Source organism: Oncorhynchus tshawytscha, linkage group LG28, assembly GCF_018296145.1.
Source record: "Oncorhynchus tshawytscha isolate Ot180627B linkage group LG28, Otsh_v2.0, whole genome shotgun sequence".
Taxonomy (NCBI): domain Eukaryota; kingdom Metazoa; phylum Chordata; class Actinopteri; order Salmoniformes; family Salmonidae; genus Oncorhynchus; species Oncorhynchus tshawytscha.
This window is the reverse complement of record NC_056456.1, coordinates 8,851,014-8,878,727: the sequence shown is the minus strand read 5'-3', so window position 1 is coordinate 8,878,727 and position 27,714 is coordinate 8,851,014. Positions and strand designations below refer to the sequence as shown.

At 42.4% G+C, this 27,714-nt stretch overlaps 1 protein-coding gene across 1 annotated transcript; it reads left to right on the top strand.

Annotated features, from left to right (window-relative positions):
* Nucleotides 1-27,027, top strand: LOC112226611 (elongation factor 2-like). Its single transcript, XM_042308241.1, has 14 exons — nucleotides 1-151; nucleotides 8,525-8,739; nucleotides 10,916-11,097; nucleotides 13,193-13,404; nucleotides 13,631-13,809; nucleotides 16,336-16,441; nucleotides 16,605-16,857; nucleotides 16,987-17,182; nucleotides 17,283-17,406; nucleotides 17,594-17,836; nucleotides 22,450-22,803; nucleotides 23,024-23,206; nucleotides 23,343-23,475; nucleotides 26,454-27,027. Exons 1-14 carry the CDS (start codon nucleotides 149-151, stop codon nucleotides 26,645-26,647), a joined length of 2,577 nt encoding a protein of 858 aa, XP_042164175.1. The 5' UTR covers nucleotides 1-148; the 3' UTR covers nucleotides 26,648-27,027.
* The last annotated feature ends 687 nt before the right edge of the window (nucleotides 27,028-27,714 follow it).

The following is a 27,714-nucleotide window of genomic DNA, read 5'->3' as shown; positions in this document are numbered from 1 at the left end:
CTACTACACCGAGTTTATCAAATAAACGTGATACAATGCAGCGTAGGCTGTCATAAGCGTTCTCTTTCCTGCCTTGCCTTGGACGAGGAAGGCGGTGTATTCGCAGTGTTCATTTGACCAACAAGTTCATCTACGAACATCAGGCAAAATGGTAAGTCGAGTTTGAAGTGTTTTACCATAATTAGGTGAACCGGAAATTCTGTGTTGTCAGTGGGTAAAGAGTTGGCTCATGTCCTTCGTCCGTGACCGGTGAAATTAACCGGGCCGGGTGAAGCAGCCTCCGAACTGAAGATGGATGCTCCATCTGTTCGAACGGCATGACGATGTTTAGAAAACCGCGGCGGACAACGCTAAATAAACCTCAATTTGAGTTACTGATTTGAAAGCTTCCAATTTCTCTGAATAATTTCGTTTGAGGAATATGACTGATGTCTGAATCTACGCAGCTGTCATGTTGGTTTTTATTATCTAGTTAGCCATCTTTAGAGGTTGTCTGTCTTGTCTAACTGTCACCCGCTTTGCTTTTGGGAGGACATGACTTTACGGTGTTTTTGACCACAGTAACTTTAACTGTTCACAAGTGTCATTGCATCGGTATTCAAAACAGTTGGTAACTGTGTCCCGTGTCTAATTGTAAATGAATGACGTACATTAGCTAGCACATATTGTTCAAGTTGTCTAAATTGGCCACCTGCAGTAAAACGTCAGTTATTTGGTCAAAGGGGGCATTACTTTGTTTGAGAGAAATTGGCTAGTTACGGGTATGTGCTGGAATCGCAAAAAATGTAGGCCTGCAAGTGCAGCGTGATGCAGTTGTGCACAATGGGCAATTCCCTTTAGTGCGTCACCGTTTTCTATTATAGTAGGCTGGACACATTAAATGTTCTCTGATTTAAAATTAGTTTATTGCATCCGCCATGGAGCCCAGTTTAATAATACTGTATGTCCCAGCTGCTTGCCGTAGTTATGAAGTAATCGCGAAAAAACAGACCTAATTTGAGTGAATTTGTAACCCTCCCATCTCGTATTAATAACACCGTGGCACCAACTCGCCTCCCAAACGTTCTGTTCCCATCCCATTGTTCTGCGTCACATTGCAGCTTCGCTATTGTTAGCAATGAGATCTACCCGCGTAAACCTTGTAACACAGGAGGTTGGTGGCACCTTAATTGGAGAGGACGGGCTCGTGGTAATGTCTGGAGCGTAATATGTGGAACGTGTCAAATACTTTAAAGAAATGGGTTCCATGTGTTTGATTCCATTCGCTCCTCTCCAGCCATTTTATGAGCCGTCCTCCCTTCAGCAACCTCCACTGCCTTGTAGCTTCAAATCAAATTTTATTATTCACATGTGCTGAATACAACCAGTGTAGACCTTACTCTGAAATGCCCATAACCAACAATGCAACAATAGTTAAGGAAATATTTACTAAATAAAGGAAAGTTAAAAAGTAATACAATAACAAGGCTATATACCGGGGTACTGGTACCAAGTCAATGTGAGGGGGTACAGGTTTAGTCGAGGTAATTTGTACATGTAAAGTGACTGTGCATAGATAATAAGCAGTGAGTAGCAGCAGCGTAAGAACAATGTAAATAGTCTGGGTGGCCATTTTTAGTAATTGTTAAGCAGTCTTATGGCTTGTGGGAAGAAGCTGTTAAAGAGCCTTTTGGACCTAGTCTTGGCGCTCCGGTACCGCTTGCCATGCGGTAGCAGAGAGAATGTCTATGACTTGGGTGCCTGGAGTCTTTGACCATTTTTGGGCCTTCCTATGACACAGCCTAGTGTGTGTATATAGGTCCTGGATGGCAGGAAACCTGGCCCCAGTGATGTACTGTAGCGCCTTACGGTCTGATGCCGAACAGTTGCCATTTCAAGCGGTGATGCAACCGGTCAGGATGGTGCAACTGTATAACTTTTTGTGGATCTGGGGACCCATGCCAAAGCTTACCTCAGGTAAGTTAAAGTGGAACTGAATGTTTAAACTACTTTGCAGATATGAAAATAATCATATCAGTCAGAAATATGAAATTCCTGGTTTATGCCTCAAAACCAACTTTATAAGAGGTTTTAAAATAGGTTGGTTCTATTTGACTCAAAATCCCATGACATACAGTAAGGTATTGTTGGCAGAAAAGTTGGATGCAAATCAATACATTTCTTGGTATTAATTTTTTTTTATTGCTATCAGGTTGTAAATCACAGCTGGCCTGTACATTGTTTGCTGCCTTCACCCATTCAGCATGCACAAGGCCTGTGGGCTGACTAGGACACACAAGCGAGTGTAAAATGAGTTGTCATCTACTACTTACATCCTGAATTAGAAACAAGCAAGCCTATTATTACAACATTTGAGCAGTAGCCTAGGTTGGCTACTCGACTACAATACATTTTGAGTGCACCATACAGCAATGCTGCATTCAACCAGACAGCGATCTATGCAGTGCATAAACAATGAAGAACATGTTTAACCCTCCTGCTGTGTTCCAGCCAAATTGGACCGATTCTCTGAAAAATGTAATTCATTTAATCTGATTGTCATAAGGTTCCATGACTTTGTCGACACAGGGAATCTGCACACATGAAAATCATCAAAATATATTTTGTAATATCTTGGCTGTTTTTTATTTAACTTTTGTACACCCGTGGCGTGGTGTTCCCGGTCAAAAATGACCGGTCATTAGAAATTAATGGGTGAGACTACAATTAGTGTGTAAAACTTAATTCAGGCACATGCCCATCACTCAGATGGACACACTTCCTCTCCCAGACCACCACATGCATGTGTGTTTGAGCACACACCTCACTCCCCTTCTTAGCTTCCATGGCGTCCCCCACGGGAACCTTTCCCCCAGGGGAACCACACCTATTGACAGTCTCACAAACCAATTGCAACATTGGTTCAATAATATATAGAACTTTTCTGGCACCTCTGGTATATAGAGCTTTTTTGAGGCCTTGCTCACAATGCATTCTGTGGCAGCACAATGACCAAACGGTAAAGTATGTGAGTCTCTTGATCATATCTTTGATCATGACACTGGTGAGGAGGAGAGAGAGTCCGTGTTAAACTTTGACACAAAGTAGTCTGATAAATAGCACAATATGTTACATCTGAGTTTTTTTTATAGTCAAAATAATCCATACATAATCCATACATACAAGTTGTATGAGGCCTACAGGCCATAAATAGCAAATAGAAGTTCAAAATTGTAAAGTTCACAAGAACTTAAGTTGATAAAAATATCTAATATTAGATATATTATGGATTTATAATCAGCTATAATGGGGTGGTCATTTTGGACCGGGAACACAGAATTAATTAACATGAAACGAACACAACGGGAGGGTTAAATGTTACAACCTATAGCTTTTTTTTTTTGGCGTTAAATACTTTTTTATTAGGGTCACATCATATTATGCACATCTGCAAGCATAGCACCATAGGCTGGACAAATGTTTTTTGTTAGGATGCTAAATATAGCATTTTATGTACATAAGTGGACATTATAAAGGGCTATACTTTTTTCCAAATAAAACAATGGCCAGTGAATTCCCTTGTTTTGTTTTTTTCCAATATGGCCCGTGCGAATGTTTCCATTCAGTTGTTAAAAATGTGGGTTGGGGCAAGCTGCAGAAGGATGAGCAGGCTACTACTTCCCACTGTTTATCAGTGCAATTTTGACAGCAACTAGCTGAAAGTTTGAGAAGGTTCATCTAATGTTCCCTCGTAAGATTTTTAGCTCCTCAGGCTAGCATTAGTTGTTGATTTGCATAAGAAAGTGAGGGAGGGAGAGAGAGCCTACCTTTTTGTTCATGTTAATTTGATCAATAGGATTGTGACGTTCCCAAATGTAAGAGGACTCCCTTGGTATTTACATATTTGCACAAATCCATTCAGGTGGCTGTTGGCGAATGTGTTCTAACGATCTTAATTTGAGCTGTGGCTACTGCCTGTAAATGCTCAGTTCAAAGTGAATGATGGGTTGTCTTGGCTGTGTGCTTCGGGTCGTTGTCCTGTTGGATAGTGAACATTCGCCCCAGTCTGAGGTCCTGAGCGCTCTGGAGCAGGTTTTCATCAAGGATCTCTTTGTACTTTGCTCCGTTCATCTTTCCCTTGATCCCAGTCCCTGAAAAATATCTCCACAGCATGATGCTGCCACCACCATGCTTCACCATAGGGATGGTGCCAGGTTTCCTCCAGACATGATGCTTGGCATTCAGGCCAAAGAGTTCAATATTGGTTTCATCAGACCAGAGAATCTTCTTTCTCATGGTCTGGGAGTCTTTAGGAACTTTTGGTAAACTCCAAGTGGGCTGTCATGTGCTTTTTACTGAGTAGATTCAGTCTCTACCATAAATGCCTGATTGGTGGAGTGCTGCTGAGATGGTTGTCCTTCTGGAAGTTTCTCCCATCTCCACAGAGGAACTCTGGAGCTCTCAGTGACCATCAGGTTCTTGGTCACTCCCCTGACCAAAGCCCTTCTCTCCCAATTGCTCTGTTTGGCTGGGTGGCCAGCTCTACGAAGAGTCTTGGTGGTTCCAAACTTCTTTCATTTAATAATGATGGATGCCACTGTGTTCTTTGGGTGTCACGTTCCTGTGGGTGTATATGAACAGATTTGAATTAAAATGTTGCTAAAACACTCAGTTCTACTTCAATATTAACATGTTCACGGCTACTTGGTGAGTGATATCACATTGTGGTGACCCATGGTGCTAGAGATGGCTGGTACCTATCCAGCAAAAGTGAAACATTTTCTGGTCATGATTAACCATATTTTTTCCAGAAAAAGGTATAACACCTCAAAACGGGTGTCCCTGTCTTTTTCAAGTTGTGGCCAATTTTTAAACTGCTAGATTGGTTTTATGAAATAATACATTTGTTTTTTAGATTTGTTGTTTCTAAATGGCTGCTCTGTAATTTGATATGTGTCAATCTATGTTCATAGGCAACGACTTGAGCGTATGCTGCACATGTTCACGGAGTTGCAAACCAAATGGATGAGCCTAGCTCATTGATTTGTAGATCTGATGCACTTTCTGCCTCTGAATTTGAGCCCAGTGAGTGTTGCGAATGAGGTATGTACTACCCGCAAATGACCACAGGGAGTAGCAAGAGCTATAAACCATACTGTTTGCCGGAAGAATTTAACCCTAGCCATAACCATAATTCTAGGGTTTAGTACTAATATTATGCTAGTTAATAGGGATAGGCGTCCCGTTAACGGGACAGTTATAAATCATGCACCGCGTTATGCAGATTTGAGAGAAACCACAAATGTCGGTATAGATGTGTCTTATATTGGCTGAAAGCTTAAATTATTGTTAATATAACTGTACAATTTACAGTAGCTATTATGGCAAAAATTCCATGCAATTGTTTGAGGAGCTCCTAACACTTTTTTTCAATGTGTTAGGTTTGATAACTACACCTCTGAAGGTGAAATGTGTACTTACATTCTGAAATCTTGCTCTGATTTAACATCCAAAGAGTTCCAGAGATAATGTGAAGTGTCGTTTTGTTAGATAAAATCCTTTTTCATATCCTAAAAAGGTCCATATAGCACAGCACGTATGATTGATTTTGTATTTCCACTCGTTCAATTTGCAAGAAAGGTATATGTGAAAATCTCGCCCTAAACGTTGTTTCAACGAGTCAAATCACATTCGTCTCTATCCTAGAAGGTAAGACTTCACTATTTCATTAGGGGTGTAGTATATCCTTTAGCCGGTGACACGGGCGGCCATCACTTGAAGGACTGTATCTTTGTCAAATAAGCACCAATCGGGGTCAAACAAAGCTAGCTAGATAGCCAATGAGCTAGGTTTTATGTGGGTGTTGCAAAATGTAGGCGCTAACCTTTTGCGACAGCATGACTTTTCCTTTTGGACACAACGTAGCAGAATATTCAGAGTTTTGCAAATGTTGATCATATAACATGGATGCTAATACTTGGAAAGCTAAACCAAAGTCCAAGTATACAGATTTGATGATATTCTTACAGAAAAATGGAATATGAATGCAAATGTCCCCTTCGCGCCCAAATGTACTTGGGGACTTTTCAAGATATCCATCTGAAACTTCACACACACTGCTGCCATCTTGTGGACACTATCGTAATTACAACCAGAGTGATGGCTAGAACTGGGACAATTCTCTTGCATTTCAAAGATGGTGGTAGAAAAAAGTTTTTTTGTTGTATTTTCTTCTACCAGATCTATTGTTATTCTCCTACATGCAATTCACATTTCCACAAACTTCAAAGTGTTTCTTTTCAAATGGTACCAAGAATATGCATATCATTGCTTCGGGGCCTGAGTTACAGGCAGTTAATGTCATTTAGGCGAAAATTGAAAAGTACCAGTAGTAAATGTTATTTTATCAACCTATAAGTATTATCTTTTTTAAATGATTTGTTATTGTAATGGTATTTTATTATTGCAAGGCAAAACAGTTGATAAACAAGCCACATTTTATTTCATTTATTTCAAATGTGGTTTGAACTGGGTGTGACCAAGTAATCTCGGTGAAACTCCAGCAATCGGTGTAGGATAGGTGGGGCTGGGGCCTTCCGAGTGGCGCGTTGGTTTAAGGTCACTACAGACCCAGGCTCAATCCCAGGCTGTGTCACAACCGGCCGTGAATGGGAGTCCCATAGGGCGGTGCACAATTGGCCCAGCATCGTCCGGGTTAGGGGAGGGTTTGGCTGGGGGGGCTTTACTTGGCTTATTGTGCTCTAGCGACTCCTTTGGTAGTCAGTTACATTGTTTCCTCCGACACATTGGTGCAGCTGGCTTCCGGGTTAAGACGTGCGGTTTGGCAGGTCAAGTTTTGGAGGACGAAGGATCAGACCGCCACCTCTCCTGAGCCTGTTGGGGAGTTGCAGTGATGAGACGATCAAAAAAGTCAATAAAAGAAATAAGGATAAGTGGGGCAGGTTTGAGACTGATCCTCAAATAATATGAAAATATACTTTATTTCTAAGTTGCCTCAGTGTCTTTACGGTCTGCTGTAAATTAATAACTTTTAATTGCTAAATATTTCCAATAGATGGCAGCATAAGGCCACGAGGCATCAGTTATAGGCTACAGTTGAGGCCAGTTGGACGTACTACCAAGTTCTCTAAAATGACATTGGAGACCATATGGTATTGAAACTAACATTACATTCTCTGGCAACCGCTCTGGTGGACATTTCTGCAAGCAGCATGCCAATTGCATGCTCCCTTAACTTGAGACATCTGTGTTATTGTGTTGACACAACTGCACATTTTAGTGGCCTTTTATTTTCCCCAGCACCTGTGTAATGACCATGCTCTTTAATTAACTTCCTTTGGCAGTTTTTCAGCCTTGGATTCATTTTTACTCATTCTATTGTCCAGATGACTTATAACACATCATATTTCAAAGGTCTTGGGCGGTATATGAACTAGCGCTGACCTGTTCAGTTCAAAGGATAATCGATCATTATAGTGTCAACAAGTAAAAAGGCATATGTTGGTGGTCTGTCCCTAAAATGGAGTAATGGGTTAAATTCTAGTCTGTGAGCCAGACCGTTCTATTCTACTTATAGTGTCATGCCACCCACCCACCAAGATATGACATACCACCTCACCCCATATGACCAGATGTCTGACTAAGCCTAAGCTAAGGCAAATGTCAGCATCCCACACTGATGTGCCTTCTAAAAGAGCTAGATCATCAGTCAACATGTTGTATCCCCTTTTTTCCTCTAGCTGGGTGTGGTTATCAAATGAAAATGTATGCTGACAGTCCATCAAAGATAATTTTGCTTTCATTGTTGTTTTTGGGGGGGGTTGTTGGACCAGGGTTACTGCTGTTAAATGTCAAATGCATATGCACAGTACAAATAAAGAAGTGAAGCTTAATGGCCACTCAAATTTTCACTTGGGGTGGATTTACATTTAGTAAAGTATGTCAGATCTTTTTCTAACATCAGATTTGCTACTTTTCACACTAGCCTTGGGTATGGTGTGGCCTAAGCTACAGTCTTGCTTCACGTGAGTGCAGTGTACCATAATAAATAGATAGCTATCCTTATTTTGGTTATTAGAGGAGCTTTTCATCAAAACCATATTGTACATAGTGTTCGCAATGATTTGCATTTTTGTTAACAGCAAAAATGCTGTCTACTGGTATTAAGGTAATTCTTCCAGGGAGATGTGGGAGAGCCATTATCTTTACACTACTCCTCAGAGGAGGGTATGTGGTGAAGATGTCTCCCACATTACCTCTGGAGGTATCCCTTAAAGAGATTTGAATCTAGATCTCTCTTCACACTATGCAATTATCTCACTTGGACCTAGTTTGTGTCTTCAAAGTAGTGTAAAGAGTCCCATAGTCATGCATGTCATTGGGAGACGTAAGTGAGCATTTGACATACGTGAGTTAGGGTTTGCCCCCAAATGACTGAATTAACCCTTTTATTTAGCCGGGCTAGTCAAGACGAGAGCATATTTATTTTTTTACAATAATGCCTTGATTGATCTGTGCTCTTCAGGTGAACTTTACAGTGGACCAGATCCGTGCGATCATGGACAAGAAGTCCAACATCCGTAACATGTCTGTGATCGCTCACGTGGACCACGGCAAGTCCACGCTGACTGACTCCCTGGTGTCTAAAGCCGGGATCATTGCAGGGTCTCGCGCCGGAGAGACTCGCTTCACAGACACACGCAAAGACGAGCAGGAGCGGTGTATTACCATCAAGTCCACGTAAGTAGTACAGGGTCATATTCATTAGTGCACACTGTTGCAAAACATTTTGCAACTAAAATCGAAAGCAAGGGTTTCTTAATGGGACAAGTTCATGTCGTCCGTCCCAGTTTTGGCCCGTTTGCCTCGGTTTCATTCATAGTGAATAGAACCCCAGGAGTGCGTGTGTTTGGCTCTTACATCTATAGGAATTGGTAGGTTGTATGTTGCTTGAGTTTTTTTAAGTACTTTGTTAAAATCATTGACATTATGACTTGTTGGCCTTCATCTGAATAAATGTAAATTATTTTAAAGTAATTTCTCAAACTTGAAGAGCGAGGTCTGTATCTTCACCACACATGTGATCTTCTATAGACTACAGGTCGGTTTCTGATCACTGTCTTTTCCCACGGTTGTATATTTCTGTCATATGAACAGTGTTGTACAGAGGACAGTGTGTTGTAAAATGCACACTTTCATATGGGCTTAGCTAGCATACAGTGCCTTCAGAAAGTATTCAAACCCCTTGACTTGACACATTTTGTTACACCTGAATTTAAAACGAATTGAGATGGCCACTGGCCTACACACAACACCCCACAATGGAATTATGTTTTTAGATTTTTTTACAAATGAAAAGCTGAAATGTCTTGAATCAAGTATTCAACCCTTTATGGTAAGCCTAAATGAGTTCAAGAGTAAAACTTTGCTTAGTAAGTTGCATGGACTAGTGTTTAACTTTTTTATTTTTACTGACTACCTCAATTCTGTGTGTGGGGTACAGAGATATCTGTAACATCCCTCAGTCAAACAGTGAATTTCAAACGGATTCAACCACAAACAGGGAGGTTTTCCAATGCCTAGCAAAAAAAGGCACCTATTGGTAGATGGGTAAAATAAAAAAGACATGATATCCCATTGAGCACGGTGTTAATTACACTTTGGATGGTGTATCAATACACCCAGTCACTACAAAGATACAGGCATCCTTCCTAACTCTGTTGCCGGCGAGGAAGTAAACCCCTCAGGGATTTCACCATGATGCCAATGGTGACTTTTAAAACGGTTAGAGTTTAAAGGCTGTGATAGGATATTTTAAAAATTTTACTAGGCAAGTCAGTTAAGAACAAATTTTTATTTTCAATGACTGCCTAGGAATAGTGGGGTTAACTGCCTGTTCAGGGGCAGAACAACAGATTTTGTACCTTGTCAGCTCGGGGATTTGAACTTTCGGTTACTAGTCCAATACCACTAGGCTACCCTGCCGCCCCTAACCAATGGATCAACAACATTGTATAATGAACAAAAAATATAAATGCAGCAATTTCAAAGATTTTACTGAGTTACAGTTCATATAAGGATATCAGTCTATTGAAAGAAATTCATTAGGCCCTAATCTCTGGATTTCACATGACTTGGCAGTCGGGGCCACCCAATCAGAATGAATTGTATTTTTTTCCCACAAAAGGGCTTTATTACAGACTGAAATACTCCTCAGCACTTTTTGGGATAAAAAGAAACAGAATAGAGCTAAGCACAGTAAAAATCCTAGAGAAAAACATGGTTTTCAGACACTGGGAGAAAATTCACCTTTCAGCAGGACAATAACCTAAAACACAAGGCCAAATATTCTTATCTACAATAGTTTTGCATTGAATGAGTCCTAGTTTTGAATAAAATTGGCTCAAATCTATGGCCAGACTTAAATGCTGTCTAGCAATGATCAACAACCAACTTGACAATTTAAAAAATGCAAATATTGTAAAATCAAGGTGTGCAAAGCTCTTAGACTTACCCAGAAAGACTCACCGCTGTAAATGCTGCCAAATGTGATTTTCTAGCATGTATTGCCTCGGGGGTGTGAATTCAGGCTGTCAAAGGGTATAACTACTTTCTGAAGGCGCTGTATGTATGGCTGAAAACAACACTGCCTATACTTATGCCTGAGCTGAAGATTCCAGATTAGAAAACAATAGAAAACAATTATTTACCATGCTTTGGAGATTTCTTTGGCTTTACACAGATGACAAACAACAAAGCAGGATAAGTTACAGTGCACACATTAACTTGACTACTATCCCTGTTAGTCTGCATCCCACGGCTGACAGGGACACTTGGTTTTAGACACTATATAATAAAAAATATATAATTTAATGTTGAAACATCTACCATTCACCTATCCTCTCCCTCTTCTCAGGGCCATCTCTATGTACTATGAGCTGGGGGAAAATGACATGGCCTTCATCAAGCAGACGAAGGATGGGCTTGGTTTCCTCATCAACCTGATCGACTCCCCGGGCCACGTGGACTTCTCCTCTGAGGTCACAGCTGCCCTCAGGGTCACAGACGGTGCACTGGTGGTGGTCGACTGTGTCTCAGGTAGACTCTCCTTTCTTACTCAGTCTTTGTTTCTCTTGCTCTCTCCTTTCTCACTGGGAGATTCTCAATTGCAAATGACGTTTACAGAGGTGGAATTACAAATGAAATGTATAAAGTAGTAAAGATCTTTAGCTAGTTGTGCAACATTTTATAGATGAAAGGATAAGTAAGCATGTCATTTTTTAAATATGTGCATACTTTTCTCTGAAAAAACATCTGATTCAAAGGGGGTGTTGCGGATTTCAACTCTTCCGCGAAGGACTGGTAGGATATTCTTGTGCTTCCTTGACAGGAGGAGGCGAGGACACTTCCGTTCACCTACTAACTAATTTTCCTTTTCTATATTGGATTTGCTCAACTCCTGCATGCTTCCTCGCCTCCTTTTGGAGAAAAAAAAGTCAAAGGCTCCCGAGAGGGGTGGTCTAAGGCTCTGCATCTCAGTGCTAGAGTCGTCTCTACAGACACCCTAGTTCGAATCCAGGCTGTATCCCAACCGGCTGTGATTGGGAGTCCCATAGGGTGGCGCACAATTGGCCAAGCGTCGTCCGGATTTGGCCATGGTAGGCCGTCATTGGGGCGGCAGGGTAGCCTAGTGGTTAGAGCGTTGGACTAGTAACCGGAAGGTTGCAAGTTCAAACCCCAGAGCTGACAAGGTACAAATCTGTTGTTCTGCCCCTGAACAGGCAGTTAACCCACTGTTCCTAGGCCGTCATTGAAAATAAGAATTTGTTCTTAACTGACTTGCCTAGTTAAATAAAGGTAAAATTGAGGTGGCGAGGAGAGGGTGTGGACCAGAAATGGAATTAAACTCCTTCCCCACTCGCGTATCATCAGGCAAATTACGTTTACAGGGGTGGATCCCAAGAAACTACATTAATTTAAGACATTTCATAGATAAAAAGATTGTTTTTTAACATGTGCATGCTTTACTTCTCCGACAAAGCTGATTTAAAGTGGGTGTGGCAGATTGCAAAACGCTTCCGCGAAGGACTCTGGTAGGATATTATGGCCCTATAAAATCTGCGTTAAATAGATCACGGATGGAATCACTGAATCCAGACATTAAAACGGAATTCGACAATATCAAACATTTTATTGAACTTATTAGTAAGAAATCAACTTTATGTTGAATTTTAGAATATACATTATTTTTTCCAAGATTATCAAAATGCATCAGTGATTCATATTTTCCTTCAACTCTCTGAATAGGCAACGGCACAGGAATGTCCCTGTCTGTGTGTGCATGCATTTGTCTACCACTTTGTAGCTGTTAGTGACGATGCTAATGTAATGATGACCGTCTTCTGGTTGTTTTGGGGAACCTCTCCATCTTTCTCAATTAACTGTTAACTACAAAGTAGCTTATGCCTGCCTTGCGGAATGATATGATTATTTACATCAATCCAGTGACCAGTAGTTTTTCCAACTTTGCAATCGCATGAGCGCTACTTAAACATCGCTAACACCCCCCAAAATAGGCTGGTGCACAGTTGACTTAGTGTAACTACACCCCAAAATCCATAAAAAGATTTTCCTGGACTTCAAAAGTGGTCTGATGTGGTTTATTAAGCATTGTGGACATAAATGTTGTTTTAATATAATACAAATGCAAAACTGTATGACGGAAACCCGTTTAAAAACAAAACTGAACAGGATTTGGGAAAATGTAAACTTATTTGATATGGCCCTAGGATACACATAGCTTGATGAAATGTGGCTATCGAGGAGGGGAGAGGACCCTTCTGTTCACCTACTAACGAATTTACTTCTCCTCAACCACATCTATCGGTTTCCGGGTCAAGGAGGAGAGGGTGGAGGACAGACCTTTTGCCCATTGTCCTTCTTTCTCTCGCTCAGGCCTTTCTCAATGTCCTTTCTCTCGCTTTCTCTCTCTCATTGTTCCGGTCTCCTTTCTCAATGTCCTTTCTCTCGCTTCCTCTCTCTCATTGTTCCGGTCTCCTTTCTCAATGTCCTTTCTCTCGCTTCCTCTCTCTCATTGTTCCGGTCTCCTTTCTCTCAGGGCAGTCTTTCTTGCTCTCTCAATTTCTGTGTTTGGATTTTCATATAACACCCTCATTCTCCATCCCCTGTTCAGGTGTGTGTGTGCAGACAGAGACTGTGTTGAGGCAGGCCATTGCTGAGCGCATCAAGCCGGTGTTGATGATGAACAAGATGGACCGGGCCCTGCTGGAGCTGCAGCTGGAGCCTGAGGACCTGTTCCAGACATTCCAGCGCATCGTGGAGAACGTCAACGTCATCATCGCCACCTATGGAGAGGATGAAGCAGGACCAATGGGTGCCATTATGGTGAGAGGGACACACACCTGACAAAAATAAGTCTAAGTAGTGATCAGTTGGATTGAATTCCTTGTAAATTCCTGCCAATTTAGGAGTGGAGTTGCACCGCTATAGAGAAAATTCATGTCCAGTTCAACTGACAGATTTAAATGGGACTTGTCTCCAAACTCTGACGTGATCAAAGGGAAACATGTTTGGCCTAAGACAACGACATGGTCCTCTTGTCGTCCCTCAGATTGACCCTGTGATCGGTACCGTAGGGTTTGGGTCTGGCCTCCACGGCTGGGCCTTCACCCTCAAGCAGTTTGCTGAGATGTACGTGGCCAAGTTTTCTGCTGGCAAAGACACCCAGTTGGGACCAGCAGAGAGATGTAAGAAGGTGGAGGACATGATGAAGAAGCTATGGGGAGAGAGGTACACACACACACACACACATATATATATATATATATATATATATACAGACTACATGCATACACACACACCACACTGTATGTACTTGCGTAAGTAATTGCACACACATTGTATGAGTAAACTTTGGACAACTGCTTATTAAAGGGTTTTACATAGTTTTAATGTCTTCACTATCATTCTATGAAATAACACACATGGAATCATGTAGTAACCAAAAAAGTGTTAAACAAATCAAAATATATTTTAGATCTTAGTAGCCACCCTTTGACTTGATTACGGCTTTGCATACTCTTGGCATTCTCTCAACCAGCTTCACCTGGAATTATTTTTCAACCGTCTTGAAGGAGTTCCCACATATGCTGAGCACTTGTTGGCTGCTTTTCCTTCCCTCTGCGGTCCAAATCATCCCAAACCATCGCAATTGGGTTGAGGTTGGGTGATTGTGAAGGCCAGGTCATCTGATGCAGCAGTCCATCATTCTCCTTCTTGGTCATATAGTCTTTACACAGCCTGGAGGTGTGTTGGGTCATTGCCCTGTTGAAAAACAAATGATAGTCCCACTAAGCGCAAACCATTTGTGATGGCGTATGGCTGCAGAATGCTGTGGTAGCCATGCTGGTTAAGTGTGTCTTGCATTCTAAACAAATCACAGACAGTGTCACCAGCAAAGCACCATCACACCTCTTCCATGCTTCACAGTGGGAACCACACATGCGGAGATCATCCGTTCACCTACTCTGTTTCTCACAAAGACACCGTCGGTTGGATGTGTAAAATCTCAAATTTTGACTCCTCAAACCAAAGGACAGATTTCTACCGGTCTAATGTCCATTGCTCGTGTTTCTTGGCCCAAGCAAGTGTCATTTTATTGGAGTCCTTTAGTAGTGGTTTCTTTGCAGCAATTTGACCATTAAGACCTGATTTCAGGCTGGTGACTAATGAACTTATCCTCTGCATCAGAGGTAACTCTGGGTCTTCCTTTCCTGTGGCGATCCTCATGAGAGCCAGTTTCATCATAGCGCTGGTTTTTGCGACTGCACTTTCAAAGTTCTTAATTTTTTGGATTGACTGACCATCTCTTAAAGTAATGATGGACTGTTGTTTCTCTTTGTTCATTTGCACTGTTCTTGCCATAATATGAACTTGGTCTTTAATAGGGCTGTCTTCTGTATATCACCCCTACTTTGTCACAACACAACTCATTGGCTCAAATGAATTAAGGAAAGAAATTCCCCAAATGAACTTTACAAGCCACACCTGTTAATTGAAATGCATTCCAGGTGACTACCTCATGAAGCTGGTTGAGAGCATGCCAAGATTGTACAAAGTTGTCATCAAGGCGAGGGTGGCTACTTTGAAGAATCTAAAATATATTTTGATTTAACACTTTTTTTGGTTACTACATGTTTCCATGTGTTATTTCATAGTTTTGATGTCTTCACTATTCTAACATGTAAAAATAAGGAAACGAGTAGGTGTCAACTTGACTGACAGTGTACATGGACAAACACATACTGTACATGTGTAAACACAAGTGTAATAAGATAGGACTTGAGGAAGAATCTGTTCACAGTAGGATCTATGCATCTGACAGAATAGTGGGCCAAGAGGTACATGCTGAGGTGAAAGAAGGGTGGGAGATACAATGTAGACAGGTACACACTGACTCGGATTGCGTTCCAGATAGACATTCTCTGCGGCCTGTGCAGTTTGCAAGATCTTGCAATGTCTTGAAGTGTAACATCTCAGGAATCACACGAATGTGGAGTGATCCTATAATTTCTACAGAGCTGCACTGAGAATTTGTATCTGGAATGCACATTCTCTATCTCTCTCTCTCTGGGCGCATTTGATTTAGAACGCCTATCATGCTGGGTAGGTATAGCTTGCACCTTAGGACCAATGAAATGGTTCCAAAGGGGACGACGCCGCCTACCCCAGCATTTCGGACTTAATAAATTAAGTGTGCCTGTTCTCTCTCGCTTTCTCAATCACACGCACACAGGTGAGGGCGTGGCAATATTGAAAAGTGTTTGCAGGTATGTTACGTGACACGGGCAGCCACCTATATGTACAGGGATTCTCTCTGTATGGAGACCTGTTGAAGACAAAGTAAACTCATTTGGGAGCCTAAATCGCAGGTGCGCACTCTTCTCTTATGCTGGCAAACAATCTGACGTGTTGCAAAAATGTCCTGTCTTGGGCTGTTGACTTGTCAAAGCTGATTGTATCGTACTGAATGTAAAATGCTTGCGAGTTCCTGGCTGTCATAGTGACATGAAATGTAGTTAACTTGTCTTAACTTAACTTGTCTTTTTTCCTTGACTCTTAATAGCACTGGTTTTCCATTTAACTTCCTGAATAGAGAGACTTCAATTGGAATGGACCTCAACCAAGCTTGCAACTTGTTGAATGCACTGAATGCACGTTTTGTTGACATGTGGGCTGCTCTGGATAAGAGTGTCTGCTAATTGACTGAATTGTCAATTAAAAATATTTGTGTAAATCTATCCATCCATCTGGCAGGTTTTTTGACCCAGCCACTGGGAAGTTCAGTAAGACTGCCACTGGCCCCGATGGTAAAAAGCTTCCCCGCACCTTCTCTCAACTCGTGCTGGATCCAATCTTCAAGGTGAGACCGGCCATGATGACCCTAAGTGTTTTCCTTGATTAATTTATGCAATGCATTGACCAATATTAATGCAATGCATTGATCAGTATTAATGTATCAATATTTTCTTTTGAAAGGATGAAAATCAACTGTCTAAACCCTCACCCGTTCTCCATCCCTCCAGGTATTCGATGCCGTCATGAACTTCAAGAAGGACGAGACGGCCAAGCTGATAGAGAAGCTGGACATCAAGCTGGACACTGAGGATAAGGAGAAGGAGGGCAAGCCCCTACTGAAGGCAGTGATGCGTCGCTGGCTCCCAGCCGGAGAGGCTCTGCTCCAGATGATCACCATCCACCTGCCCTCCCCCGTCACCGCCCAGAAGTACCGCTGTGAGCTGCTTTATGAGGGTCCAGGAGACGACGAGGCCGCCATGGGTGAGGACAGGCACGCACACCGAGACACATGCACCCCCAAACAACTGACTGGGGGCAGAGAAAAGTACACTGCCTGTCCTAATTAATATAAAGTCTCCTACTTAAAGCCCCCCTTTCCTCTTCTCTCAGGCATCAAGAACTGCGACCCCAAGGCACCTCTGATGATGTACATCTCTAAGATGGTGCCCACAACAGATAAAGGTCGCTTCTACGCCTTCGGCCGTGTCTTCTCTGGCTGTGTGTCCACCGGTCTGAAGGTGCGCATCATGGGACCAAACTTCACCCCCGGGAAGAAGGAAGACCTCTACATCAAACCCATCCAGAGGTGTGTGTGGTACCATTTAGAGTGCCAGATACGTGTGAAGTGAACTTTTAAATATTGTATATTCTCTCCCCTTCAATCTCTTCTCGTCCTCCCTCCATAGGACCATTCTGATGATGGGGCGCTACGTAGAGCCCATTGAGGATGTACCATGTGGAAACATTGTTGGTCTGGTTGGAGTAGACCAGTATCTGATTAAGACGGGGACCATCACCACCTTTGAACAGGTAGCTTGTACATCATCACATTATACTATAGGAAAACTGAAGGCCACATTGACTTTTAATGACAGAAGGATTTTCCACTCCTAGACTTTTGCTCTGGTCAAAAGTAGTGCACTATATAGGGAATAGGGTGCCATTTTGGATGAACAATAGATGAATATTTCTCCCATCTTGTATGCTCGTCCAACAGGCCCACAACATGCGTGTGATGAAGTTCAGCGTTAGCCCCGTGGTGAGAGTGGCTGTGGAGGCCAAGAACCCAGCTGACCTGCCCAAGCTGGTGGAGGGCCTGAAGCGTCTGGCCAAGTCTGACCCCATGGTGCAGTGTATCATCGAGGAGTCTGGCGAGCACATCATCGCCGGGGCCGGAGAGCTCCATCTGGAGATCTGTCTCAAGGATCTGGAGGAGGACCACGCCGGCATTCCACTGAAGGTGAGGGAGGGGGAGGAACAGACTACATATGAGATGGGGTTGAATGCGCTTTCTCCAAGTACAGTACAAATGGTGCACTACAGAGAAAAGGGGATTTTGTTTTCCACTGCCTAAAAAAGATAATCTGCCATAGGGAGTGGGTGTCTTTACTCTGTAGACATTACACGATGTGGCAAGACTGCCGTCAAGGAAATATGTCTGTTGATGAATGCACCGTTTTAACCTCTCTAGGATATGTGGGACGGTAGCCAAAAATGTCATTTTACATTGGCGCGTTACGTTCAGTAGTTCTAAAACATGCGGTGATTGTGCAGAGAGCCACATCTATTTACAGAAATACTCATTATAAATGTTGATGAAAATACAACTGTTATTTGTGGAATTAGAGATATACTTCTCCTTAATGCAACCGCTGTGTCAAATTTTTTAAACTACGGAAAAAGCATCTGAGTACAGCGTTCAGACAACAAAGCAGCCAAAAAGATATCCGCCATATTGGGTGGTCGACATTAGTCAGAAATAGCATTATAAATATTCACTTACTTTTGATCTTCATTAGAATGCACTCCCAGGAATCGCAGTTCCACAATAAATGTTTGTTTTGTTCGATAATGTCCATTTATGTCGAAATAGATTATTTTGTTAGGGCGTTTGGTTAAACAAATCCAAAAGCGCGTTCAGGTCCTGTCGGACGAAAAGTTACGTTATACAGCCCGTAGAAACTTGTCAAACTAAGCATAGAATCAATCTTCAGGATGTTTTTATCATAAATCTTCAATAATGTTCCAACCGGAGAATTCCTATGTCTGTAGAAAAGCAATGGAACGAGACATAACTCTCTCGTGACCGTGACTCAGAGCCTGTGGCAATCTGCCAGACACCTGGCTCATTCCTCTCATTCGGTCCCACTTCACAGTAGAATCCTCAAACAAAGTTCTAAAGACTGTTGACTTCTAGTGGAAGCCTTAGGAAGTGCAACATAACCAATATCCCACTATCTACAATGGGGGCTGAGTTAAAAAACTACAAGCCTCAGATGTTCCACTTCCTGGTTGGAGTTTCTCAGGTTTTCGCCTCCCATATGAGTTCTGCTATACTCAAAGACATCATTCAAACCGTTTTAGAAACTTCAGTGTTTTCTATCCAATACTACTAATAATATGCATATATTAGCATCTGGGACAGAGTAGCAGGCAGTTTACTCCGGGAACCTTATTCATCCAAGCTACTCAATTACTGCCCCCCTGTCACCAAGAAGGTTAGGCTAGGTTTGGGCATAGTAATTAAAATATCCAAATGGGCGTTAGTATTCAAATACTTGCGAGAGTTCTTTTTTTGGGGGGGAAATCATAGGCCTATTTTAACAATAAAGGCTTGGTCTAAATAAAAGTATGTGACAGAAGGATATACCATGACATTTTAAATTCTTAATTCAATAAAATAAGTGTTTGAATGTAGTTTGACGTCCATACCATAGCCTCGGATTTCACACACTACCCCACAATGACAAAGAAAAAACATATTTTATTTTTTGCAAATAGACACCTTATTTACTACTACTATTTACTATATGTACTATTTTTTTTATTCTACTGTGTTATTGACTTGTTAATTGTTTACTCCATGTGTAACTCTGTGTTGTCTGTTCACACTGCTATGCTTTATCTTGGCCAGGTCGCAGTTGTAAATGAGAACTAGTTCTCAACTAGCCTACCTGGTTAAATAAAGGTGAAATAAAAAAATAAATTCAGACCCTTTGCTTGAAATTTGACTTGAAATTAAGCTCTGGTGCATCCTGTTTCAGTTGATCATCGTGAGTCCACCTGTGGTAAATTAAATTGATTGGACATGACAGATTGAAGCCACTCCTCAGTAAAAGGCACATGACACCCCACCTGGAGTTTGCCGAAAGGCACCTAAAGGACTCTGAGCATGAGAAATAAGATTCTCTGGCCTGAATACCAAGTGTCACATCTGGAGAGAAACTGGCACCATCCCTATGGTGAAGCGTGGTGGCAGCATCATGCTGTGGGGATGCTTTTCAGGGACTGGGAGACGTCTGGATTGAGGTAAAGCTGAACAGCGCAAAGTACAGAGATCTTTGTTGAAAACCTGCTCCGGACCTCAGACTGGGGTGAAGGTTCACCTTCCAACAGGACAACAAACCTAAGCACGAAGCCAAGACAACGCATGAGTGGCTTTGAGACAAGTCTGAATGTCCTTGAGTGGCCCAGCAGGTGCCCGGACTTAAACCAGATCAAACATCCCTGGAGACCTAAAAATAGCTGTGCAGCAACACTCCCCTTCCAACCTGACAGAGCTTGAGATGATCTGCAGAGAAGAATAGGAGAAACTCCACATACAGGTGTGCCAAGTAGGGATGCATGATATCGGAATTGTCCAAAATGGCAACCTCGGTATCGGCCTGATGTCTAGTTTAACAGCGACATTAAAAAATGTCAAAGCGAGGCCTCCCGGGTGGCGCAGTGGTTAAGGGCGCTGTACTGCAGCGCCAGCTGTGCCACCAGAGGCTCTGGGTTCGCGCCCAGGCTCTGTCGTAACCGGCCGCGACCGGGAGGTCCATGGGGTGATGCACAATTGGCCTAGCGTCGTCCGGGTTAGGGAGGGCTTGGTCGGTAGGGATGTCCTTGTCTCATCGCGCACCAGCGACTCCTGTGGCGGGCCGGGCGCAGTGCGCGCTAACCAAGGTTGACAGGTGCACGGTGTTTCCTCCGGCACATTGGTGCGGCTGGCTTCCGGGTTGGATGCGCGCTGTGTTAAGAAGCAGTGCGGCTAGGTTGGGTTGTGTATCAGAGGACGCTCAACCTTCGTCTCTCCCGAGCCCGTACGGGAGTTGTAGCGATGAGACAAGATAGTAGCTACTACAACAATTGGATACCACGAAATTGGGGGTAAAAATGTTTTTTTAAAGTATTAGCTAGGTTGCCATTTGTTGAAATTGAACTTCAGTTCATGAAAATAAATAGCTAGCCAGCTACTTAACCCTGTTGCCTTAAGCTAACGTTATAAGCAGCCAGCAAGCTTCATCTGGCTAGTGAGGCTTGGGTTTTGTGCTGTGAAGCTAGCCCTATAAGGAATAAGCACAATAGTGGAATCTGCGGTTTGCCTTCAAAATAAAAGTATGTCATTGACAGTGACGCAAGTTAATACAAATAGTAGAATTATTCCATACTTTTATTTAAGGCTAACCGCAAAGTCCACTATTGTGGCTAATCCTTATTGTGGCTAGCATCACATAGCTGGGTCCGACCACCATTAATCAAATAAGGACTGTTTTATAAATTAGGGTTATTTTAGATGATGACATCTTGATTACGTCGTTTTGTTATGTTTTTTGGGGAAGAACATTGTTTGCATCATGAGCTAGCTAGCTTTTTTTATGACCAGCACTAGGTGCGCGAGACAACTTTACCAGCATCATAGCATACGTATCGATGAATCGTTGTGACATATGAAATACGAGTGATTGTGTAATAACTACGTAAAAAAGTGTATGAATGCGTTAAATTATGTGAAGTGCAGTCCTGATAGGTCAAATAGTGTTTCAGGCGTATCTTTTTTTGACACGCAAAGACCCAAACGGCGTTCCATAGAAATCCTGGTTGAGAATGAAACTACTGAACAAATGAACGATGAAACCGCAAGTAAGTGAAATAAATAGCTTTGATTATGTTTTTCTGGTAATGGGTACATGAGTACATGCCATCAAAATAACTTTTTGGTGTGTGTGTATTTTTTTAATTTAACTAGGCAAGTCGGTTAAGTACAAATTATTATTTACAATGACGGCCCGGACCCCGCTGGGCCAATTGTGCACTGCCCTATGGGACTCTCAATCACGGCCGGATGTGATACAGCCTGGATTCGAATCTGACTGTAGTGACGTCTCTTGCACTGAGATATGCAGTGCCTTAGACAAAAACAAGTGTGTGTGTTAATTGTACTAGAATGCTTAAAAGGCAGCTAAAATTGTAAGTATTGGTATCGCTTTTTTTTTTTTTTTGCAAGGAAAGTATCGGCCAAAAATGTCATATCGGTGCATCACTAGTACCCAAGAAGACTGCTGTAATTGCTGCCAAAGGTATTTCAACAAAGTACTGTAAAGGGTCTGAATACGTGTAGATGTGATAGTTTAGTGTTTTGTATTTTGCACATCTCTAATCTGTTATCTTTGTCATTATGGGGTATTGTGTGTAGATTAAGTTTAAGTCCATTTTAGTATAAGGCTGTCAAGTAACTGTGGAAAAAGACAGATCTGAATAATTTCTGAAGGCACAGTAGCTGGCTAGCTTCTTTAAATTGATTTGATGCAGTCAAGACAGGCACTACCAGATGGGATGATAACCTATCTGTATCGCTACTCTCTCCAATATCAAACTCACCATCCACTGTCTATTCCCCGCACTTCTGCAAGCAAAAGAAGGAATTCTCCCAAGTCGCGCAGCAAGCCAGTTCCCAAGTTGTAATTTTTTTTTAAATCACATTTCGACTATCCAGGTATACAAAAAAATGTCATGATATTAGTGAAGTTGTTTAAAATTCCCATCCCAAGTCCTAACCTGACAACTCTCTCTCTCTCTTCCCCCTAACAGAAATCAGACCCGGTGGTGTCCTACAGGGAGACTGTGTCTGAGGAGTCTGAAGTGATGTGCCTGTCCAAGTCCCCCAACAAGCACAACCGTCTGTACATGCGTGCCAAACCATTCCCCGACGGCCTGGCCGAGGACATCGAGAAGGGTGACGTCAGCCCCCGGCAGGAGCTCAAGATCCGTGCCCGCTTCCTGGCTGACAAGTACGAGTGGGACGTGTCGGAGGCACGTAAGATCTGGTGCTTTGGTCCCGACGGCACCGGGCCCAACCTGCTGATGGACGTGACCAAGGGAGTCCAGTACCTGAACGAGATCAAGGACAGCGTTGTGGCCGGCTTCCAGTGGGCCGTCAAGGAGGTGGGTTTAGGTTTACGTTTAGTTAGTTAAGCTTGACAACCAACTAAGGCACAGTCAATTTTCCTTGCTTATTGAAGCATTGCAGTTCAAATCTGCATTCATGACTTCAGTGTGTAAGTAGACTTGAATCTGCAGTTTAGGCCATGCTACAGGTAACACATTTGCTTCGTCTTTTCTCTATCCTGAGTTGTGACGTGGTGTTCCTTCTTCCCTCCTACAGGGTGTGCTGTGCGAGGAGAACATGCGTGCGATCCGCTTTGACATCCACGACGTGACCCTGCACACAGATGCCATTCACCGCGGTGGCGGACAGATCATCCCTACCGCCCGCAGAGTGCTGTACGCTTGCCAGCTCACTGCACAGCCAAGACTCATGGAGCCTGTCTACCTGGTCGAGATCCAGGTGTGTGTGTGCATGCGGGTGGTGTGCGACTACTTTGACACTTGAACTTGACCACTGTCTCACATTGAATTGTATGCTAGGCTATTGGGGGCTATAAGTGTGACATGACGGAGTCATGCGTTTTCTGTCTCTGCAGTGCCCAGAGCAGGTAGTGGGCGGGATCTATGGCGTGCTGAACAGGAAGCGAGGTCACGTGTTCGAGGAGTCCCAGGTGATGGGCACGCCCATGTTCATCGTCAAGGCCTACCTTCCTGTCAACGAGTCATTCGGTGAGTGAGAGTTAACTTTATCCATGGCTTACCAGGGAAAATTTTAATTTCAGTGTACTTGACGGAATTGAAATGGAACTGACCCCAACCCAGTGTAGGACATTTATTCTTATTTGATGGGCGACATATAGAGATGACCCATTGCCTTGACACAACCTTCTGAACATTTCACCGTTTTAACTCAAGCTACCACCTTATTTTATATACAACCATTACTAACTGGGGTAATTTTGACCCCAAGAAACTATTGGAATCACAGCAACAACTTTCTTATCAAAACATCCTTAAACATGTCATTAATGTTATCAGATTGAAGAAAAGACACTTGTTTTTGTATGTTCTGTAAAACGTGTGTAGCTTTTTTTCCAAAGTACAATCCATATTAGTACTAAACTTAATTTAACATCTGAATATACTATCATTTAGTTTTCAGAATGTATGTGGTAAAAAACACTGCCATTTAAAGGGACAGTACACCAACATTTTGAAATGTACTTAATTTGATTTACAAAAAGTGATCCTGAGAAACAACAAATTGCATTATTGCTGTTAGTGAAACAATGTTAGCCGTACGGCTATAGCAGCATGCCTAAAATTGATATGCGTTAGTTAGTTTACACCAAATGGTATAGCACCCAAAATATCCTAAGCTACACAAAGAATATTGGATATGAATTCTGGTATTTTATTTAACATTTTCAGTGTTGTTTTAGGAGAATGCACACCAATACAGCAATATTCATACCACTGACAGACTTATGAGCTGTTTTGACTGCAACTTATTCCTATATCTAAAGGTCATTTTAATTTTGTACACAGTCATACCTAGTTATAAGCGAGTACTAGGGATGCAACGACTCACGGATAGGCGTCGGCCCCCGACTCAAAGTATCGGTCGGCGGACCAGGTCAACGATCTACAAGTCATTTTGCATGATGAACAACCCCACAGCATATTAGTTGCCTAGTTGTGCTATATATTAATTGGCGATGTCATCGCTCATTTATAAACAAATATTGATGCATTACTTGCTCAAATCGGCAAAAATTAGTTGATTAGTGGGGGGGGGGACAAAATATAGGCTACGTTGTCACCCCTAATCTGATAGTGGTAGATCCCTAGTTTCCCTTATGGCTCAGGTCAATAGTGGTAGATCCCTAGTTTCCCTTATGGCTCAGGTCAGGTGCCTACTAGGGGCAGGATTGTTATGTTGGGCCTCAAGTTTCCACTCTGATGCTATGTTTGTAGCCTAGTGGTTAGAGCGTGGGACTTGTAACCGAACGGTTGCAAGATCGAATCCCTGAGCTGACAAGGTAAAAAAAATCTGTCATTTTGCCCCTGGACAAGGCAGTTAACCCACTGTTCCTAGGCTGCCATTGAAAATAAGAATTTGTTCTTAACTGACTTGCCTAGTTAAATAAAGGTATAAAATAAATGTGGGAGGTGGAAATGTACTAGTTATGGAGTGGTAAATACCATTTGGCTGCATTCATGTGATTTGAACTCGTTGAGACACGCTGATTGGCCAACAAACTGTCAACCATAAACTAAAAGTTAGTACTACTAACTAAATGGCCTCCAACAGCATTTTCGGCAGTTAAAATGCATCAAAACATTATTTATAAAAAGCAATCTATTAATGTGGTTTTTGAACTGATTTGTTTACAAGAGGTCCCCATGTGGGAGAAGTGGGTGCTCCGGATGATAGACAAGTTTCCCACTAGTAATTACCAGTTGGACGGCTGTTCAAGTGGATTTTTCTAAGTTGTATTTTGGTTACGAGCTCAACATAACACTGCCTCCTTCAGTGCCAGATGCACACTTGTGACTCATAAAGGGAAGCGTGTCTGTAGCACAGTACATCCCCCAATCCGTGGTAATGTAATGGGCTGTTCAGTAAGCGCAACACAGGGTGCATTGGCCAATTCATTGAAAGCTTTAGCTTGCTTTATATAGTGGGAACTAACCGTTTGCTGAAAAGGGTGCAAGAGTGAAACCCCCTATTCTCAACCACCGAGAATGGGCGCATATGTGCAGCTATAAACCAAAGACTGTAAAAAAATATATATAAATAGCCTACTTATTACTTGTCATTTTATTTGGCTCGGTCAGAATCAGCTGCTTGAATGCAGAGGAGACGGTTTCTTTGCTTTTCCATCTTGCACCTCATGGTGACATACTGTTAATGTTTTATCCACAATTCTATGTCCGCCTTTAATTAAAAAGGCAAGTCTGTTAAGAACAAATTCTTATTTACAATGACTGCCTAGGAACAGTGGGTTAACTGCCTTGTTCAGGGGCAGAACGACAAATGTTTACCATGTCAGCTCGGGGATTTGATCTACCTTTCGTTTCTGGCCCAACACTCTAACCACTAGGCTACCTGCCTAGTGATTTTAAAATATGGTAGAGAATCTTCCAATTCTGATTTATCGAAGTAGCGTATGAGATCTGTTTTTCTTAACTGATATTTTCATCAGTCACATGAAATCGCTTTATGGACAGAGTGCCCTTGACAATAGTGTTTTCCTGCTAATTGTGTTATGGAACGAACATCCCTGCGTAACCTCCTTTACTTGAGCGCATTGTTGGGCTTATGAAGAAATTATTTTTATCAACATTTTAAGCTAAACTTCATGATCTGGGTGGGGGGGTGTTGCCTTGGCCTACTAGTTGTATGAATTTGGGATCTATCGTCCCACAACTGTCCCAGAGTCTGTTTTGGAATAGGCCATTTCTTTCTTGACAAGCTGACCAATAGAATTGGTAGCCTACATGTTTCTACTATAGTACATTGACATAGGCTACTGATTTTAGTTTGTTACTTGTCGTGTTGGCTGAGGAATAGTAAATGTGTAGTTTATCCTACCGTGTTCAAAGTGCACATCAGAATTTGGTAAGCAGGTCCGCACGTTGCTACATCCTCGACTTGCATGTTCTGTTAATATCATCTTCACCCCCCCCTCCTCCTCCCCCAGGTTTCACAGCTGACCTGCGCTCCAACACTGGTGGCCAGGCCTTCCCACAGTGTGTGTTTGACCACTGGCAGATCCTCCAGGGGGACCCCCAGGACCCTACCACCAAGACTGCCATTGTGGTGGCAGAGACCAGGAAACGCAAGGGACTCAAAGAGGGCATCCCCGCCCTAGACAACTACCTGGACAAATTGTAAATGCTAAGTCTGAATCCCAAATGGACCCCTAGACACAACCCCCTCTAGGCACTACAATTTAAGTTGTTGGCTAGGCATAAGCAATATGGGGAAGATTTCACCTAGCCTATCAGAGGGTAATGTGGATCTGTAAGTATATTGCTTATGGTATACCTATCTGACCCTTTCAGATCTACAGTGCCTAAAGGAATGGACTAGGGGTTGGTTTGGAATTTAGTGGATGTCTGACCATTCCTCCCCCCATTCCTTCTATTCCTCCACTGTACGAGTGAGGGATGGGACTGTACAGTGCGCAGTGGCGCTTGCCTAAATGGAAACCTGGTGAAAATAAACCAAGGATACAAATGTGTAAATCATAATAAAGATTAATAGAAATTGTACTTGGGGTGGACTTCTGTTCATATGCTGTTGAATGGTGGTTAACATTTTTATAAAAAATATTACTGGGTTGATTTGACTTGTAGAACAGTGATTCTCAGATGGTGGATCAGGACAGCCAGAGAAAGTTAAATGCTAGCATAAATTGTATAATTTTGAACACATGATAAAGAAAGCAGCCCAAGACGGATTTTTGTTGCGTCTTGGTACTGCAGCGTTGGTACTGTTTCGGGACCTAAAAGGGATAGACCGCAGTTGCTACATCCATTTTTTTTTTATGTACCCATATTCTTTTCTTCAAGCTAAACCTATAAATGCCTCATGAGCTTAGTTCAACTGCTGTACCCCATCAGAACCACATAAATTTGTTTACTCCCAATGGTTGTAAAAAGTTCATGTAGACAACCATGTTGAGGTTATAGTTTAAACTTTAGTTTTCGTATCCTGGATGCCCAGTCCTTGCATCCATATGAATGAGTGGTTACATTTCTTCAGCCCCATCCTTCCGCTTTTCACTGAAACCGGCACAAAACGTTTTGTTTCTACTGTTGATTGAAGCTTTAACTAGGTTAAGGTCTGGATTCAATCAGTAACATTTTAGCGCGGCTCTAACACGATAAGGTAATTTCAGATTGAGCCGCCATAAACAGAACGCCGTCTCCGCGGCCAAAATAACATTGCCTTTCATT

Excerpts from the sequence above, each read along its gene's own strand:
- LOC112226611 (XM_042308241.1), top strand. Across the intron at positions 17,183-17,282 it reads TACATCAAACCCATCCAGAG|GACCATTCTGATGATGGGGC; the intron begins GTGTGTGTGGTA and ends CTCCCTCCATAG. Across the intron at positions 17,407-17,593 it reads CCATCACCACCTTTGAACAG|GCCCACAACATGCGTGTGAT; the intron begins GTAGCTTGTACA and ends CTCGTCCAACAG.